The sequence below is a fragment of the Ostrinia nubilalis genome, chromosome 1, assembly GCF_963855985.1.
Source record: "Ostrinia nubilalis chromosome 1, ilOstNubi1.1, whole genome shotgun sequence".
NCBI classification, from domain to species: Eukaryota; Metazoa; Arthropoda; class Insecta; order Lepidoptera; family Crambidae; genus Ostrinia; species Ostrinia nubilalis.
In genome coordinates this window covers 13,079,204-13,100,159 of record NC_087088.1, presented here as the reverse complement: position 1 = coordinate 13,100,159, position 20,956 = coordinate 13,079,204, and the positions used below count along the sequence as shown (strand labels likewise).

General features: G+C 38.7%; 2 protein-coding genes across 2 annotated transcripts; one reads left to right on the top strand and one right to left on the bottom strand.

Annotated features, from left to right (window-relative positions):
* The first annotated feature begins 47 nt into the window (after nucleotides 1–47).
* Nucleotides 48–5,895, top strand: LOC135073011 (mitochondrial enolase superfamily member 1-like). Its single transcript, XM_063967012.1, has 9 exons — nucleotides 48–423; nucleotides 1,207–1,425; nucleotides 1,712–1,834; nucleotides 2,054–2,204; nucleotides 2,352–2,509; nucleotides 2,860–3,002; nucleotides 4,572–4,735; nucleotides 5,149–5,330; nucleotides 5,686–5,895. Exons 1-9 carry the CDS (start codon nucleotides 325–327, stop codon nucleotides 5,815–5,817), a joined length of 1,371 nt encoding a protein of 456 aa, XP_063823082.1. The 5' UTR covers nucleotides 48–324; the 3' UTR covers nucleotides 5,818–5,895.
* Nucleotides 5,834–20,546, bottom strand: LOC135073002 (WD repeat and HMG-box DNA-binding protein 1). The gene is made up of 16 exons (XM_063967002.1): nucleotides 20,254–20,546; nucleotides 19,784–20,027; nucleotides 19,460–19,706; nucleotides 19,221–19,336; nucleotides 18,922–19,090; nucleotides 18,726–18,839; nucleotides 18,431–18,635; nucleotides 17,862–18,044; nucleotides 16,874–17,036; nucleotides 15,914–16,040; nucleotides 11,700–11,908; nucleotides 11,465–11,563; nucleotides 8,784–8,906; nucleotides 8,099–8,416; nucleotides 7,880–8,014; nucleotides 5,834–6,574 (listed from the first exon to the last, which is right to left on the bottom strand). Exons 1-16 carry the CDS (start codon nucleotides 20,328–20,330, stop codon nucleotides 6,290–6,292), a joined length of 2,814 nt encoding a protein of 937 aa, XP_063823072.1. The 5' UTR covers nucleotides 20,331–20,546; the 3' UTR covers nucleotides 5,834–6,289.
* Between the last annotated feature and the right edge of the window lie 410 nt (nucleotides 20,547–20,956).

Sequence of the window (20,956 nt, the reverse complement as noted above, 5' to 3'; positions counted from 1 at the left end):
TATTATGTGAACGTTAACCTCACGCTTGCAAAAGTCGCTCTTATCAAGCTACCAAGCGGTCTCAAGGTCAACAATATTAGTAAAACAATAATGTTGAATTATGTATGTTGTTTTGTGCTTGCATAACAACAAACAGTATTTAACTTGAAGAAAAAGAAAAATAGATATAGAATGAAGTTAAGTAAGTATTTACATTATAATAGTGTTATCGTGCTATAATAATGAACTGTCGCAACTGTGTTTATTCTATAATGTTACTATCAGTCGTTCGGCGTGTGTCGTGGCAGCCTTACCTAACTCCCGATTGTCTGAAAACCTAAGAAAATGCCTGTGCCTGATAGGAAAGGACTAAAAATAGTCGACATTGACGTTAAAGACGTTCGATTCCCGACCTCTCTCGGGGGTCATGGATCAGATGCTTTGGTATGTAATATTTTGTCATAACTTAATTAATTCATTTAACTACATCATTTATTTCATCTGTGTACCCAATTAGTCCAATTACCATACTAATTATGACATCAAATTCATTTACCTACGCCTGCTGCAAAAATCTCGCTGTGATGCGAAGAACTGAATTACTATGACGAAAATTCAAGGTAAAGTATTGTTTGCGACTTCTAAAATTGTATCGAACTGATCAAACGTCAATTGGATTATAGTTATTTAGTACTTTCCTACTCAGTAATTATAATATTATCTAAATAGTTCATTGACACGCTAATCGCTATAGCATTAATCCATTTGAACCGGGGATAATGACTCCTTCGTCAGTTGGTCCCAGGTTCTATTCCTGCTCGACTTAGGAAAAAATATTTTTGATTTATTTTCATGTCACATGGCGTTTTTTTGAAATACCTACTTTTATTGTAGTTCCTTCCTTAATTATGCAAATACTTCGAGAACATGAAAATAACTCAAAACTAGATTCAATTTCATGCCAAGATGAGACCATAATACCGTGCCATAATGGCTCACAGTGTATAAAAAAGTTATCATAAATCTCATTTATGTAGAGCCCTAACTAAACTAATGCCACAGTCAATGTGGTACGGCCTTAGATTAATTCTAAGGGTACGGCAGATAAGTAATATTATGCCTGAAAATTCTGAAATAATCCACCTTAGCACAGAAAATTACCTACATTAGTGTTATTTGGCACTAATTATAAGGTAATTAACTACCCTTGAATACCTACATTTCTAGCATACGAATCCAAACTACTCGTGTGCCTACGTCACGACGCGCACGGAAGATGGCCGCCAGGGCTTCGGACTCACTTTCACTTGCGGCAGCGGGACTGAGGTGGTGGTGCTCACCGTCAGGACCTTGAAGAGGTTCGTGCTGGGCAAGAACGCCGCAGATATCTTCGCTGACTTCGCTGGTTTCTGGCGCGTCATCACCAATGACTCCCAAATGAGATGGGTAAGTAAAGTTGTAGAATTTGCCGAGAGTTTGTTTTAGCAGTGCACCTTACTAATACTTATCTCTTCTATTGTTCACGCTGACTGTTCTGGGACTTAAAAATATTTACAAATTAATTCATCAAACAATTTGGACAAAATTCAAGTCTTGGACTAACTACCTAAGTATCTCATGTCCATCACAAAACATGACCCGTCGTGGGATTGGAACCCGCGACTGTTAGAATAGTATTGAAGTACTCACAATCACAATAGGTCAGTTATTTAGCTTGTACTACTTTTTACAGATAGGTCCCGAGAAAGGGGTAATCCATTTGGCTGTGGCGGCCATTTTGAACTCTCTGTGGGACCTTTGGGCGAGGATCGAGAACAAACCCCTTTGGAGATTGCTTGTGGATATGGAACCCGAAGTAATATTTTAATTTTCTTGTTCATAATACCGTGTTTAGACTAGGATGGAATACGAGTAGAATTATTTAATTTTATTTGCGATTAATAACGACGTTGTTGATAAAATTAAGATATTTCAGCCACAAAATAGAAATGTTTCAGCTATGTTTTTATATATCCTAAGGTGTTTTATTTATTATTATTTACCCGATATAATAAACATGTTTCATATCTATCAGGAGCTGGTGTCCACTATAGATTTCCGTTACATAACAGAGGTTATCACCAAAGATGAAGCTGTCCGTCTGTTGAAAAATAAGCGTAAAGGCAAAGAAGATAGAATTCAATATTTGCTTCAAAATGGCTATCCCGCATACACTACGCAAGTCGGTAAGGTCAACACAAACATACAGTGCTACTTTATTGACTACACATATTTAATTATATTAGAAAATCGCACCAAATAGATATTTTCCACTTTTCTTAAAAAAATAGGATAACTTCGCATAGTACCTAAATGGCTTCAATATTTTTCAGGATGGATGGGCTACAGCGACGAACTAGTCGAGGAGCTATGCAAGAAATATTTGAAATTAGGCTTTACACATTTCAAAGTTAAAGTTGGCACAAGTATTGAGGACGATCTTCGAAGATGTAGTGTGGTTCGTAAAACCATAGGAGACCACAATTACCTGGTAAGTGCATCTTTATTTTAAAAGCATGTTAGATAAATAGGTACGTTCTTGCGTCGTGCTGTGGATTTATAACAGAAGTACTTTTCGAACAATAATTTTCATTCAAGCCTGAACGTCCTTAACAAACTGGAAGAAAAGTTTGTTTAGGAAACTCTTTACAGATAAGTAGTGTATACCACCAGAGAATCAAACCCATTCAGTACCTCATATCGAAGAGTTCAACTCTACCATGGAAAAAATCTGTAGGAATCTACTAAACCCAGCAGTTTGGGCTGTGCGTATATCAGTCACTCAGTTTCTTGTTTTTATCTATTTTAGAATACTTATGTTAAGTCTACGGCAATTTGTAGATGGTGGACGCGAACCAAGCGTGGAGCGTGGACGAAGCCATCGCGTGGATGACGCGGCTGGCGCCGCTGCGGCCGATGTGGATCGAGGAGCCCACGTCGCCGGATGACGTGCTGGGGCATGCTGCGATATCGAAGGCGCTGGAGTACGTTGAACTTTATTTCTTTAAGATTTTTAAGGGAAATCATGTTTTAGTAGTTGGGAACGGTAGCTCATGTGGGTTTGTAACATTTACCCGTGCCCATCTGTGGGTGACCCACAGAAACGGTAATGTTAGGCTTGTACTATGTACTAATAGGAAGTAATTCCTTTATGTGAACGAACTATTCCGTCTTGGTCGTACAAAAAAGTCTTTTAGTTCACTTTAGTACAGCCTGTAGGGGAGACTGGGTACGGTTGAAACAATTTTGCTTTTATTGTCTATAATTTTGTTGTTTATTAACCAAGTGACGATTACGATACGTGAAATTGAAATTTGAAGTTTTAGCTATGATATGGCTGTATCATTATAGTTCCCGGGTTACTATTTTTAGAAATATACGAAATTAAAAAAAAAAGAAATTTTGTTTCAACCGTCCCCATGCCAGGGGCGGTTGAAACAGCGATTGGGGTATGTTAAAATACATACAAATAATACAATCATTACTAATAAAACGTGTTTTATTTATCATTAATACTACGAATATTAAAATTATGGTACCACATGACAACATTAATAAGTCTAAGTATTTATATTTCTAAAACATTAATTAGCCTTTGATAAGTAGTAAACATTAAAAAAAATAACTGAAATATGATAAAATAAATGATATTTCTAAATCTAATAAACATTAATAATAAAATAATATTAACATTCTGAAGAAAGTTAACGAAAATCTTTATTTTTTTTTCAAACCATACTTTTCCGCCGCTTTCCGCAGTGAATCTCCAGCTTTTACCTCCTCTTATGCTTTACCAAGTCAATTCCCTCCCTGGAAATCTTCCTCAGCCAAACTCTCGGTATCTACAAAAAATAAACATTAATACATTTTCTGTTTCAACCGTACCCAAAAAAAATGTTTCAACCGTCCCCAACCCCACTTTTGGTAAAATATACTTTATAGTTTCGACACTAATAATCACACATTAAAAATAGTTACTGTCCCTTATTCTACAAGCTTCATTATAATCGCAAACGCACACTCGATACATTCACATAACAAGAACAGGTGGTATAAGCGTTAATGTCTGAAGAAAAATACTTACTTTGGGTAGTAAAAAACAAAATGGTGTTTTATACACAACGTCAACGCGTTAGGAAGTTATTAGGCACTAAATTCGTGTTCTGACCTGTCTTCCGCTTCTTTTTCCCCTAGGACCCCTCACTCCCCGCGGAACCGTTTACGAGATATTTGCTCTGTTTCAACCGTCCTTTGTTTCAACCGTACCCAGTCTCCCCTACCACAGATATGGAATCTCTAATCCATATCTGTGGCCTGTACAGCCGATCACGAATGAATAGGTGTTAACGAGACGTGAAACTGGTGACAAGCGCGCGCGAGCGAGATGGATTCGGCTGTGTGTTACGAGTATTTTGCGACATAAAAAGGACATGCAAAAAACTCTAGAGCTATGCTAAGAATGAAAGAATAGCGCTATAGAATCTATTCTAGACTAGTTTAGAATAGATGGTATTATATTAGTGGCCTCCAAGTAAACTCCAAACCTTCCACAGACCGTTCGGCATCGGCGTGGCGACGGGCGAGATGTGCGCCAACCGCGTGATGTTCAAGCAGTTCCTGCAGAGCGGCGGCATGCAGTTCTGCCAGATCGACTCGGCGCGTATCGGCGGTATCAACGAGATACTCGCCGTCTATCTCATGGCGGAGAAGTTTAAAGGTGTGAATTAATATTTCACTAACTTTCTATAACACATAAACCTTTAATGACGTAGAGCGACTATATTTTTCCCACATATTTATGTATAGGCTAGACTCTAGCCGCTAGAGAAAGGTTCCCAACTTTTCTGTCAATCCAATGCCGAACACTAACCAAAGGTCTCTCAAGGATTTCTACAACGACCGGTCCTGCGCTGCACGCATCCAGGAGCTTATTACCTATCGCGACCTATACTAGATCATCGGTGCAGCGAGTGGACTTGCTTGCATTACATTTTCCAGTCTTTAGTCGCCATTTGAGAACTTTTCTGCCCCAACGACCGATAATTTTACGAAATATATTATTTTCTTTTCTTTGAGAAATAACTGTTTTATGATCCTTATATGACCATACATATTAATTCTCGTTAACAGTGAAAGTGTGCCCTCACGCGGGCGGCGTGGGCCTGTGCGAGATGGTGCAACACCTACAGTTCTGGGACTACGCGAGCCTATCGGGGCTCCTTGACGGCCGCCTTATAGAATACGTGGACCAGCAGCACGAGCACTTCTACGACCCGTGTGTCGTTGAGAACGCAAGATATTTGGCTCCGAAGGTAGGCTTGCGTTCATTCTCGTTTTTATTTCATTGCTGATCAAAAACCAAAGAATCCCCCAAGAATTTCCACAACGATCGGTCCTATGCTGCCCGCATCCAAGTGCTTCTCGCGACCTTCACTAGATCAACGGTCTACCGAATGGTAGGAAACCTGCCTACATTACGTGGCCATCACTTGAGAACTTTTCTGCCCCAATCGGCCGTTGGGGCAGAAAAGTTCTCAAGGTAGAACACGGTGATTTTACTTCGGTATTTTATACCGCAACTTTCTATCATTGCGAATTGCAATTGTTTAGCCAAGACTTACAATCAGTACCTATATTAATTTTATTCGTTATTTGTCTTTATTACAGAATCCAGGATACAGCACACAATTTCTTCCAGAAACATTGGAAAAGTTCGCATATCCAAACGGGAGTGAGTGGCAAAGAATGTTCAAAGAGGGCATCTTTCCAGTGCCAGATGAAGCAGAGCTAGTCAATTAATAAATAACAAAAGATGTATAATTTTATAAGTTTTTATTCGTTTAAATAATGTTAAATAAGTAAAATGAATTTGTACAATATTGGCTTATAAGTTTAACGTCCTGATTGTTTCATCTTAAAAATAGTCACTTAATCTAAAATACAAAAATATCTTCACTTTCTCTTCGGCGAGTTTATAGTAAGAGCTAATGAACATAGATCGCATTTTAAAACACACTCATAAGCATAACTCAATTCAAAGAAGATTCATATCCGAGTAGCCTGTTCAGAATGCGCTATAAAACAACACTCAATTACGAATTTACACTTGAGAGTGAATTCAAGTCTGTATGAAAATTAAAACTCCACCAATCACAGGCTGACGAAGCCCGAATTAAGTTTTGGGCGTTTAGTTCGTCGGTCTACGACTTAACAGCTTAAAGCACGAATTTTCTTGTAACCCTATCATTCCAAATTGTAAATGACGTCATTACTACGTTTTTTTCTGGAACGCAAAAGCGCTGAGTTTGGACTGCTTAGGCGCAGTGGTGACGACGGCGTCGGATTCTGTTTCCGTATCGCGCTTGCGCTTCGCGGGAGCTCCATTGGCTCCATTGATGTTTTCTCCGTTAGCGGCGGGGGCGGCGGCGTTGCGGAAGGCTCGCACGCCGACTCGTGTCAACTCCGCGGGTGATAACTCCGGATTCTCTTGCTCGAGACGTTCTCGGTTACGAGCGAACCAGTCCACGAATTTTTCGCCTTCAACTGGTTTTTGAGGCTGAAATATAAGTACAGCTTTAAGCTAAAGTTATTAGTCCAGTCAAATTAGAGATGAACCCTGCAATAATTCGCATATAGCTGAAAACGGTACGAATGTTCGGAGCACCATTATGAATTAACTGTGAAAAGTCCCCATCGATCCGACACGTGCTAAAAAAAAATTCAAGGTCAAACTTAAAAAATACGGGTTTTTGAGATTTTCAGCCAAACGGTAAGTTTTATCACAAAAATATGTATGACAAGGTTTAAGACCATACAATTATCTATCAAAATTGTCTATACACTTTCTCTTAAGAGTCAGCGTTTCTGAGATCCGATGATCCGATGAGTCAAAAAAGTATTTTCTTCATAACCATAACGGTCTTACACATAAATCTAATGAGATATCGCCTCGTGGCACGACTCAGCATTGTATCATGATGTGTTGTCGACGTCGAATATAAAATGATCAACCTCAATGTCGTCTGTCAACTTTAATTGTCGAAAAATGGGTGCAACTTAGACGAAGGACTGCACCGTGAGTTTCTAAGATACGAAGTTTTCGTGTGTATTATGTTTAAGACCTCTTATTTGCACACGTCACTACTCTACTTGTAACTGTATGGTCACTCTTGTAGCCCGGTCAAGTCAGAAAATCCAGGTTATAATAATTCGCATAGAGCTGAAAATTTGTGTGAATGTTGAGAACACCATCCTTAAGGAAATGTCAAAAGTCCCCAACGATCCGTCATTTGAAAAAAAAATTTACGAAGTCCAAGTTTTTTGCATTTTTCCGCCAAACAGTAAACTTATCATAAGAAATGATAAGAAATAGTAGTAGATCATAAAATTATCTATTAAAATTGTCTTTGCCCCTTTTTCCTAAGAGTCACCGTTTATGTGGTAACGTTGCAAAAAGTTGGAGAATTATGTTAACTACTCCACAAGTCCACAACTTCAACTAAAATAGTTTTGAATTGAACAGGATACAAATCGGATTTTATAAAATTTATTTTGTATGAAAATTAAAAAAATTAAAATCATGATATCAAATTTCTGACTTCACCATACCATTTATATGCCTATGTTAACATGGGCTAGTGTCGGCTCATATACCCATTTACCTAACACCCTGTATATCAGATCATGATGTCATTGATGAAAAAATTAAGGAGGTATCGATCATATTTTGAAAGTGCAAATTCATACAATGACACATAAATAAAATTGGCTTATCGCGTCGTTGTATCATAATTGGCGGTTCTTTGATATTACTCATCGTCTTGTCCCTAATTATATTTACTACTATCATGCAAATACTTACATCATCATTTTCTGAATGACTGTGCACTTCGACTAACGTCCGGTCCGTTAAACTCAATGGACTCTGAACGTTCTTTGTAGCCTCCTGCTGTTTTCTGAACGGATTCCTAGCTCCGCCAGGCGAAGATTTTATAGGCTGGAAACAATAAAATATATTGAGCGATATATCTCGATTCAATACTAGGTCTCAAAGGGCGAAACAAATGAAAATCGGACTTACCACAGGTTTGATAGGCGTGACGGTCTCCGTTTTCTTCTCTTTAGCCTTCTGTGGTATAATGAGACTAGCGTTCAAGTCTGGCTCCGTGCTGGTGACGTCATAGGTTTCCTGTGTGTCCAGTTCCATGAAGTGTGAGTTTCTGGCTTCGTTGAGGTCTGCGTCGCGTTGCCAGGCCGAAGCTAAGTCGGTGAGTTTGTCGGCCAAGTGTACGCGGCCTAAGCGCGACGCGTACTTTGCGGCTAAAGGCAGGAGACGGTCGTCTTTGAGGATTTCCATCAGTTCTAACGCTCTTTGTTCAATCTCACTTCGACATGCGAGCTGTAATGAAACACGTTAGTATTACACGTTGGTTAATTGAGTACTGCATTGTATTGAAATCTTCGAGGATTGATTCAAGCTTTCAGATTCAACCACTAATTATACACTATTAGGCTTCAATGTATTCTGCTTCTTTGCCGAGTCATAATTTGTCGTGATTAACCCATTAGAAACTTACCTACAACTTTTGGTTTCACTGACCTCAGATAGAGAATCTGGCAGATATTGCTAGTCACCGGTAAACAGATAATATCTTTGTTATATGCCAGCCATTACCATAAGAAACTTCATCAGGAACCGATTAAATTGGCCCTTTGTTACTTAATTTTAATTGGCTTTAAAAAAGATCTGATCACGTGCTACTTACGGCAAACAGTTTGAGAGAGACTTCCCTAGCAGCCTTGACGTCGACGTCGGCGGCGCAGTGCGCCCAGCGCACCAGCTGCTCCTCGTGCTGCGCCTTCTCGCTGTCCAGCTCACACAGCGGGATCTAGAGCGAGACAGCAGTCATGAGGTAGTCAGAAAAAAATTAGGAGGTCTGGATATTACCAGGCCTGTTCATCTCCGCGAGTTTACATCGAAAACAAAACACGCACGATACTACAGGATACTATTCGACAAGGCCTCACATACGAGCGAACATTGACTCACGCACGCGTATTCTTGTGTATGATGGAAGAAAATAAAGAAAATGGTGTACTAAATACTGTGCAGTATTTAACTGCCTAAATAATAATAAAAACACAGAATGTACCTTTTTAAGTTGCCTCTAGACACTGAGAGGTAAATAAGTAGTTAATATTATTCATGATAATTCATGCTAAATCATGTAAGTATTTCCTCCGCCATTTTCCGCAGTTTGGCACCTCACGTCACATCATTTTACCGAAGTCAGCCCTATAGCTTCGGCGCAGTGCCGATCACTGACATTTGTCAACAAAATGGTGCTTGACTCTTGAAACAGGCTAAATTACACCATATTGTTAATGACATTGAGCATACATTTTTTATATACCTTCGCGAAGTAAAACTTCTGTACCTAGTACTTATTATTATTCTGTGATATTACGCAAACACTTTGCAGAGGGCGCTACTAGCACAACTGCTTCAAGCGGTGAACCATATTACAGTCATTCATTCGCTGCCGTACACACGACTGCTCGAGCAGTCCTATAGTTCACCGCCCGGTCGCGCCTTCTCGCTGTCCAGCTCGCACAGCGGGATCTAGATCGAGACGACAGTCATGAGGACTAGGGCCAGCCGCACACGGACTGCTTCAAGCAGTTAAGACCGACTGCTTGAAGCCGCGACCGCGCGGTGACCTATATTACAGTCATTCATTCGCTGCCGTACACACGACTGCTCGAGCAGTCCTATAGTTCACCAACTTGCACAGAGGGATCTACAGCAGAACAGTAATGAGGACTAAACGCTAGGCGGCGCCACTAGTCACAGGATATTACGCAAAAGCGTGCAGAGGACGCTACTAGTACAAACAGTAAAAAGGATCAGTGAAAATAAAATGACGTCATCATTTATGACGTAGCACTAAATTCGTTGTTGTATTAAAATACGTTTACTAGGTGGCGCTACTGGCGAGTGTCAGAAACACCATGGCAAATCAGTTCAACTTTTAGCAGAATGAACAAAAAAAGAAACAAACTTTAGCCTTATAAAATATGCCCGTATAGTTTTCTTTCAAGTAACCAACTGGTGACAATAGAAATAATAACACTGCACAACAGCATTTCTGATGATTGGGTTATGTTACATGATATAAGTCCAATTTTTAATGACGATTTCAAATCTGTGATTGAAATATCTGTATCAGCTCTGGTTAAAAAAATATGACACTTGGGTCTTTTTGTAAAAAAACACTCTTTTTTTAGAGATGATCCTATTTTATGAAGTTGTTATGTTGAAAAAACTTTCTTTTATTTGACTTCCTTGCTGATGCTGAAGGCAGACAACTCTTCTGAATGATTCAACAGCAGTCAGCCATCATGTGTGCATTCCAGTGGCCCTGATAGCGTCCGTCTATCGTACGAAGGCCCTGGTGGATTTGCTCGCCATGTTCTTCACATGGATCCTTAAGAGTTGTGATAAAATTGTTCAGGTGATTGCGAAGAGAGTGTAATTCGATGTTTATATTACATCCAACCAAAAAAACATGTTTGTAAGTGACTCATACGTTGTTCGATGTGTAAGAATAGTAAGATTTTTTCGGATTTTCCAAAAAAAAAATTAAAATGCCAAAATAACTCATTCCATGTCTTTTCGGAAGATTTGAAGATCCTAAATCTCGAAAACGATCGTTTAAACGATCTTGGCTACATGGTTTTGAAAATTTCGGGTCGGACAGTTTTTGCCTTAAAATCCTCATGTGAAGTAACAACATGAGGTTCAGGTGACTTCTTAGGGTTGAAACGACATATACATGCCAAACGTATGCAAGGAATTACCATTTAGTTCAATATTTTTTGGTTAATACCATTTTTGTTCAAAAATAAAAATAACAGTCGTCGCGATGATTCAAGGGTTCCTTTCAGATCATAGCGGTTTGGTACCTAAATCTACACATATTCTTATTTGTTTATAAACGTAAAAACTCAACGCATCTTTTCCACGCCTTTTGCGGAATTCAAGGCTTATCTTTCATTTCCACCGGGTCCCCAAACTAATTTTTGTAAGCCAATTTTACGAACTTTGTCATATTTAAACGGATTATTTAAACATATCCTCTCCGCAAATGAAACAAAATTGATTTAGATCATTCACACAAACACTTCTTAATGCTACCATATTAAATTATACAAAGAAAACATAGTATTTTTTTGAACTGTCAGCGAATTAAGACTGAAATTTAGCAATTTTTGAGTGAAAGCTATAACACGTAAACAAGAGCTGCTACGAAAAAATGGACGGCAGATTCAGAATCAGCGACGTCAAATTAGTAAACATCATGTAATGAAAGTCAATCATCAGCCAAAAGTTGCAATTTTGTTGTGCAGTGTAATATGTTAAATCTTTAGTTTGTATTGTACTTACGCGTATAGGTAATTCTGCAACAATAGGTTTAGGCGCTGTTGGTGGGAAAGATGCGCCTCTGCATAATATAGCCCGGACAGTCTGTGTGGGCTCGCTTACCTAAAAAAGACATCAGTTCTAACATTAGAATAAAACCAATTTTAACAAGTCTTGCTTCAAATAACACGAATTATAGTTCAAATACTAATTAATTAGCCCAAGTTTATGTCGACGACATCATCATACGAATACTTACAGAAACAATAAACCAGGTGTCTGAGACTCCTCTAGAATGCGTGCTGGTGTCGGATATCGGTATCCAGACACCGCTCGCGACATCGTAAAGTCGTAACATGCCGGTGTTGTCAAAGGCACACGGCGAGCCGGTGTCGGTGGTTCCCAGCCACGCCAATTTGGACCCTGGCGTCAGCGGCACAGGGACCGTTTTACTTCGCACGTGTCTGCCTGCGAATCAACAAAGAGCATACGTAGATACAGTTTAAAGAACCACTACAAACCCTTCATATAAGTTAAAATTGATTGACTTTATTACAAAACTGACAAAAGATTGAGTAGCAGGAAGACAATAGGCTAGATGACAAAATTTTAATTATTTCCTGTCACATAAAAAAAAAAAAATATATTTGTCCGTCAGACAGATAATTAGAAAATATTAGACTCATATTTTTTATTTTCTTTCATAATTAAATAATAACAGTGCTACATTGAGTTGAAATGGCGCGTTACGTCACGCTCGAGTAGAATTTTTACTCAAAAGTGACGTCACCCGACATTTCAACTCAATATAATACTGTAATTATTCGATTATGAAAAAAAATCAAAAATATGTGTCCAAAATTTTTTTATTATCTGTCTGACGGGCTAAATAGAATTTCGATTTCATTACCCAGTCATCATCCCTATTGCGATTAGGTACATATTGCCGAAAGCAATTTCTTCTTGGCAACCAACAGGTTTTCCGACTCCATTACTTTAAATGTCACCTATTCAGCATTACACGCTATTTTATTTTTCTGTTTCTAATACAGACCTTCACACTATAGTCCAGTCAAATTAGACATGAACCCTGCAATAATTCGCATACAGCTGAAAATTGGTACGAATGTTCGGAGCACCATTATGAATTAACTGTGAAAAGTCCCCATCGATCCGACATGTGCTAAAAAAAAAATTCGATGTCAAACTTAAAAAATACGGGTTTTTGAGATTTTCAGCCAAACGGTAAGTTTTATAACAAAAATATGTATGACAAGGTTTAAGACCATACATTTATCTATTAAAATTGTCTATTAACTTTCTCCTAAGAGTCAGCGTTTCTGAGATTCGATGATCCGAAGAGTCAAAAAAGTGTTATCTTTATAACGGTCTTACACATAAATCCAATATGATATCGCCTCGTGCCACGACTCAGCATTGTATCATGATGTGTTGTCGATGTCGAATATAAAATGATCAACCTCAATGTCGTCTGTCATCTTTAATTATCGAAAAATAGGTGCAACTTTGACGAAGGACTGCTCCGTGAGTTTCTACGATTCGTAGTTTTCGTGTCGATTATGTTTAAAAGCTCTTATATGCACACGTCACTATTACACTTATAACTATATGGTCACTCTTTTAGCCCGACCAAGTTAGACAGTCCAGGTTATAATAATTCACATAGAGCTGAAAATTTGTGTGAATGTTGAGAACACCATCCTAAATGAAATGTCAAAAGTCCCCGACGATCCGTCATATAAAAAAAAGTTTTCGAAGTCCCAAGTGTTTTGCATTTTCTGGCCAAGTAGTAACCTTATCATAAAAATAGATACGAAATAACAGTAGATCATAAAATTATCTATTAAAGTTGTCTTTACCCCTTTTTCCTAAGAGTCACCGATTATGAGGTAGAACCAATCAAAAAGTTAGTTAAGATATTCTCGTTATATGCACATGTTTCCACAAAACCTATGAGGGTTATTTGGCGCATTTTTTTTACCAGGTTTCCCCAGTAGGCCTTTTTTAAGATGTATTTGTTATCCTGTTCAATTCAAAACTATTTTAATAGAGTTGAAGTTGTGGACTTGTGGAGTAGTCAACAGAATGCGAATTCTCCAACTTTTTGCATGGTTACCACATAAACGGTGAATCTTAGGAAAAAGGGGCAGAGACAATTTTAATAGATAATTTTATGATCTACTACTATTTCTTATCATTTCTTATGATAAGTTTACTGTTTGGCGGAAAAATGCAAAAAACTTGGACTTCCTTATTTTTTTTTTCAAATGACGGATCGTCGGGGACTTTTGACATTTCATTAAGGATGGTGTTCTTAACATTCACACAAATTTTCAGCTCTATGCGAATTATTATAACCTGGATTTTCTGACTTGACCGGGCTAAAAGAGTGACCATAGAGTTACAAGTAGAGTAGTGACGTGTGCATATAAGAGCTCTTAAACATAATAGACACGAAAACTTCGTAACTTAGAAACTCACGGTGCAGTCCTTCGTCTAAGTTGCAAACATTTTTCGATAATTAAAGATGACAGACGACATTGAGGTTGATCATTTTATATTCGACGTCGACAACACATCATGATACAATGCTGAGTCGTGGCACGAGGCGATATCACATTGGATTTATGAGTAAGATCGTTATGAAGATAACACTTTTTTGACTCTTCGGATCATCGAATCTCAGAAACGCTGACTCTTAGGAGAAAGCGTATTGACAATTTTTATAGATAATTGTATGGTCTTAAACCTTGTCATACATATTTTTGTGATAAAACTTACCGTTTGGCTGAAAATCTCAAAAACCCGTATTTTTTAAGTTTGACCTTGAATTTTTTTTTTAGCACATGTCGGATCGATAGGGACTTTTCACAGTTAATTCATAATGGTGCTCCGAACATTCGTACCAATTTTCAGCTGTATGCGAATTATTGCAGGGTTCATGTTTAATTTGACTGGACTACTAACTGATTTAGCTTATCATAACTTATCTATTGGAAATGCCACATTTTAAAGCTATTCAAAATGGACCATAATTGCATCAGCTGATAAAAGTATACGTGTAATACCCAGTGCACATAATAATATTTACTTCATGGATGTGTTTGTTTACATTCCATCATCTCAAATCCCTAGATTGTAGTGTTTACTTTAGGTATTTCAACGGAGCTAATGAACGTGTTGTATATCGCAATACTTAAACAATATTCGTTTGATTACCCTCTAAATAATATGGCAGATATAAAGTTTATCAAAGAAAGGTTATCAAGATGTCTTAATAATGTAAAAATAAACTGTTTTTGAATATTGCAAGAGATAATGTAACTGGTACCACACTGGTTTTGTATCACAAGTTTGATAACTGCTGGGAGATATGATCCTCATCATCCTACTATCCTACTAATATTATAAATGCGAAAGTTTGTGTGGATGTCTGGATGTTTGTTACTCTTTCACGCAAAAACTACTGAACGGATTTTGTTGAAACTTTACAGTATTATTGTTTATAACCCAGATTAACATATAGGCTATAATTTATGACGATATGTGAGAAACTCAATTTCAATAAATAAATAAGACGTGGGTAAAAAGCGCCATCTATCGTTATTGGTTAAAATCCAATTCAAGTTTCCACCCCTCTTCACCGAACTGGTTTTCTCTCCGACTCCTTCCGTCTCCAGGCCATAAGGCTCTGGAACTCTCTGCCTGAAGGGACCAGGCAAGAGTCTAGTAAGTTTTATTTTAAAAAATCTGTCCATAATGTGGAAGTGTCGTGAGGAGTGGATGTCAGGAGGAAGTGATTCCTCCAAATGATTTCATGTTCATGAATTGTAATTTCAGTTTAACTCAATCATCTATTTTATGTATGTATTTATTTATTATATATTTTATATATTATTTATGTATGTAGCATATTTGTTTTTGTTTTTCTTTCCTGCACTAGAAGTACCGCCAAACAAATTTCTTTTCTGCTCAACCCAAAGGAAAACTGGTCGAGAATGCTTTATTGCATTAAGTTCGCCTTATGTGCACATTTATTTTGGCATTAAAGTTTAAATAAATAAATAAATAAAATGTACAGCGCTGAACAAAAATTTTTGACATTCATGGTCCACGCGTACAAAGTCACGGGCTGCCGCTAGTAATACATATTAAAGGTAAAATATCCTTAAATAAATAAATATCCTTAGACATTTTACACTGCGCTTCTAGTCCCAAACTAAGCAAAGCTTGTACTATGGGTACTAGACAACGGATATAAACATACTAAAATACTTTTTTTTTTGTAAATACATACTTATTATACACAGAAAACACCCAGTCCAATACAAACAAATATGTTCATGCACACAAATGTTTGTACTGTGCGGGAATCGAACCCGCTACCTCCGGAATAGTAGTCCGTTTCGAACCACTACACCAAACGGCCGACGAAAGGTTTCTGTTATTTACCGTTCATCGCTATGATGTCCATAGCGAGGTGCTGGTCGGAAACCCCGGGTTCTGTGCTGTGGTATACAGCCAGAACTGTTGTGTTGTATCCAGCAAGGGCGACTACTGGGCCCGCCAGGGAAATTACCTGAAATTAATGTTCCATTCAATAAATTAAATGATGATGGCTGTAGGATCAGGGCTGACTTCTTGTAGACGGAAGAGGTATTGTGGGCTGGCCTTTCACTAGGTGTACCGACGATCTGGTGAAGGTCGCGCGAACTATCTGGATGCGGGCAGCGTAGGACCGGTCGTTGTGTAAATCCTTGGAGAGACATTTAACAGTAGACGTGAAATACTTGGGGGAGGCCTTTGTCCAGCAGTAGACGTGAAATACTTGGGGGAGGCCTTTGTCCAGCAGTAGACGTGAAATACTTGGGGGAGGCCTTTGTCCAGCAGTAGACGTGAAATACTTGGGGGAGGCCTTTGTCCAGCAGTAGACGTGAAATACTTGGGGAGGCCTTTGTCCAGCAGTAGACGTCAAATACTTGGGAGAGGCCTTTGTCCAGCAGTGGATGTCAAATACTTGGGGGAGGCCTTTGTCCAGCAGTAGACGTGAAATACTTGGGGAAGGCCTTTGTCCAGCAGTGGATGTCAAATACTTGAGGGAGGCCTATATCCGTGGACGTGAAACACTTGGGAGAGGCCTTTGTCCAGCAGTGGACATCAAATACTTAAAGGAGGCCTTTGTCTAGCGGTGGACGTCAAATACTTGGGGGAGGCCTGTGTCCAGCAGTGTATGTCAAATACTTGGGGGAGGCCTTTGTCCAGCAGTGGACATCAAATACTTAAAGGAGGCCTTTGTCCAGCGGTGGACGTCCAATACTTGGGGGAGGCCTTTGTCCAGCAGTGGACGTCAAATACTTGAGGGAGGCCTTTGTCCAGCAGTGGTCGTCATTTGGCTGAAACGAACGAACTAACCTGTCGCTGCGTGCCCATAGGCGTGAACAACCTCAGTAGGCGCGCGGTGGTGGCACACGCGACCACGCCACCGGCGGCACACACACACAGCGCTTCTTCTGTGTCCGGGAGAGATACGCTCCACTCCTTGCTGCTGCCTACCAGCGATATGCAGACGAGCTTGCTACAAAAGAGTTGAAAACAATTTTTTTTTATTGCTACAGACAATATAATTTGTTCATAGTTCTGTATCAGCAGGGCCAGTTCAGGCGAGTTCGAAAACATACTTTTTTCATAACTAGCCCATACATAAAAATATACTTAATACAAATTAAAACATTTTACTTTCCACCTTTTGCAGGAAAAAAATACCTATCGATTGGACTATTAAGTTTAAGAAAATATGTCATAGCATGAAAAATGAGAAAACATCAATTGAATTAGCCTTTTTTTTGACAAAACTCAGTAAGTAGGTAGTCGTAGGGCGGCATAATCGGTTTTGCACGCGGGCGACGAAACAGCTAGCGGCGGGCCTGTGTATCAGTGACGTTGCATGCGTTAGAAGGGCCCTGTATCAAAATTTCCTGGGGGCCTCATCTAAAAATGATAATTATTATTATCAATGAGACGCTTTTCACTAAAACGGTAAATGCAAAATTGTAGAACTTTCCTAGACCGTTGCCTGGCTAAAGGTCATAGCAGACTTATCAACTCAGAAAGGGAACAACACCGTATCGCCTTTCGCACGCTGTCGCCTGTCAATCGCGAGGCGAGGCGTTTACGTTACGGTGCGGATAAGCGTGCGTTTCATACAAAGAATACAGTCCGCCTCGAGTTGATACGGTTACGACCACTTTCCGGGTTGATAAATGTGCGACGTCCTTAATCCGGAACTGGTGCCCCTGTAGTCTGGGCGCCCCGTATAATTGATACAGCTGCGCCTACGCCCTGTTCTGTATTCATCCTACTAATTTTGAATTTATATATTCAAGATTTTCGATACACTCACCTAGGCGTTTCACATGCTAATGCCAGCACACTCGAGGATAAACTGGCCATTGTGTGGTTCAAATAGTTATTCAAATGTAAGCCGTGATGCACGTTTGTATCGTGGAATTCGACGTCTATGCTCGACTCTCCGTTTTCGGTAGTGTGGCAACGGACTATACCGACGTCGTTCCAGCACATGTATCTGAAGATAATTAAAAAATATGTTCTTTATGTACCAGCAAAAATAAAACAAGAAGGGTTGAAACAACAGCAGTTAAGAACGATTGAGTTGGCGTCACCAAAAGATGGCGCTGACTGCGCATTCGATCGCAATAGCGCATTGCATCGAAATACCTACAGAAACCTAAAACATTTTTTGTGGAATATTGATGCAGTATAAAAATGCCTAATGCCCGTTTTCACCATCAATCCCTAATTTTTAAGTGACCCCTATGGTAACACATAACAGGATTTTTTTTTTCATAGGGGTCACTTAATCAGAGTCATTATCTCATTCTCATATTTAATTAGGGATTGATGGTGAAAACGGGCATAAGAATATTTATTCTTATTTATCTTAATTTATACCTGTGTTCTAGATGCGCAGGAGTTGCCGATGGTTGGAAAGGCGGCTGCGGCGGCGCGCAGGCCGGTGCGAGGGGCTGCGCGGACGCCGGCCGCGACTCCTCGTGCGGGTCATTCAACCCGAGCGTCTCATTCTTTAACTTCTCCAAGGAAATCGCGTTCTCGTCATCACTGTCGTTGTTGATCATCAAATCACCTATATCATCATCTAAAAAGAGCATAAACCACAAATTCATTTATGCTGCTGCATTTTTTTATGATCAGCAACATAATTTACATGTAAACAATTTATTATTACCATCAACTCTTTCAACAGTCTCTATTTCATCTCTGATTTCACTGTCTTTTCCATAACAGTTCACAAGACAGCCAAGTTGCCCAGCTACATCACAGTAAGCTAAAATACCATTGCCTGCAAATTAAATGGGAAATATAATACTTATGTACGTACTACAGTTAGTTATTTTCATATGGACATTAGGTAATGTGTTAACCTTTTGGATTCCATGCCATTGCAGATACATTATGTGAAGTTGGATGCTCAATAAGTCCCACACAATTTCCTGTCTGAACTTCCCATACAGCTATCTGGCCAGCGACAGTGCTGCCAGCCAAATACTGGCCACAAGGTGAGAATAGACATTGCGATATAGCACATTTTATCTAGAAATAAGAAATAAATTAGTTAACATACCTGCCCTGATTGTAATGCAATTGCACTGTTGACGTCTCAACAATAAGAATTATTTTTGTAAAGAATAAATTATATTCGAAAGAATAAAAATATACAAACTGAGCTGTGTGTAAAAGTCATCCTTTGTCCCCAACTTTCACAATCTAGTAAAATGATCTCTCTATTGTTTGGATAGGCTAAATATTTCCCTTCTGAAGGCTCAAAATCAATACGACCTGGAAAGGTAAAGATTGTTATTGGTAAACATGATGCAATAAACATTTATGACTATGACTAAGCCTATTGCTAAAATAAATCTTTGAAATAATAAAATAAATAATTAAAAATAGGAGACTTACATAATACTTTTGCAGAATAAAATGTGTTAATCTTTGGCACACATGTAATCTCCTTTACTATTTTCTGTGTATCAATATCCCATATTCTCAGCATACCATCACCACTGGCTGTGCTGGCATATTTCATGTGTGGACAAATAGCTATACTGAGGACAGAGCCCTTGTGTTCAGACATGACAAACAAAGGTGCTCCTCCCTCTAAGCTACATATCCTTGCTTCCATATTCTCTGATGAGCAGCCCAATGCCTATTGATTATTTAAAAGATATTTAGATTAATACATGATTCAACCTTATCACAAAAAAGCAAGCATATCATTATTACCTCAATTTTACTAGTTGACTTGATTTGAGTAACTGGGGCAGTAAACCTAGTAACGATTCCATCTTTGTCAAATGCTGGGAATGTATAGGCTTGGACCACATGGCTGTCAGTGGCCACATACAGCCTTTTGTCTTTGAAACAGACAGCAAGAGCACTTTCACCAACGCAATGAGAGCTCGGGTCATCATCCTCAATGCCCATCCATATTCTAACATCTCCATCGTGTCCACAGGTTATTAAATGCCTATAGAAACAAAAATAAAGTCATTTTATTCATGCTGGCTTTTTACTTTTAGAAGCAGTATTTATGTATAAAACAAAATAACCTCTGATAATAATGAACTAGGACCAAAAATCTAAACTGTGTGACATGGCCACACTCAGTCATTCGTGGAGCATAAAATTACATATAGTACGAGTATATAAGTACGAACTTGGAGATTTTAATACATTTCAACGTGAATACTTACTGCCCATCTTCTGTAAAGCAAACATCAGTGTGTCCTTCCGCATGAGCGTATCTTAAAGGTTTGCTATCAATCGTCATATTACTTTTAGTTGAATTCTCTAATATTTGTAAATATTTTCTTCTCTACTTTCTTTTTCCAATAAAATTTCTAATTTTCGTGGATTTGTTTTGGATTATGACAGTTCTACTGTTATGACATTTCAATTTTGGCGGGAATTCTGGTTTGACAGCTTGATTTCCTCCGTGATATTTTACCGACCGTACCTATCACTCGATATTTTGATATCACATGATATTATCATGAGTATCATGACGTACTATAATCATGAATTGCTTGTAGAACATTGCAAATAAATAGAAGAACATGGTAGATAACTCTATTTGAGAGCAGCCTGCATTATGATCTTAAAGAATTTATTATGAAATAAACAATTGATCGTTTTATGGACAGTGAATGACTATCGATAGATTGGCGGAAGTTATTGACAACACTACCAAAACTGCCGAGTGCTTGGTGCTCTTCCGATCCGGAGGTCTACGATTCGATTCCCAGGCGGATGTCTGAATTAGGTAGGTAATTATCGTTCATCGTTTGTTGGTTACCATTTATTTTGGTTAGTTTTTATAATGATATCAACGGGAGAATATTCATGTCTGTTAATATGGTATGAAGAAAAAAAACTTTATCGACCGCATTCAAAACC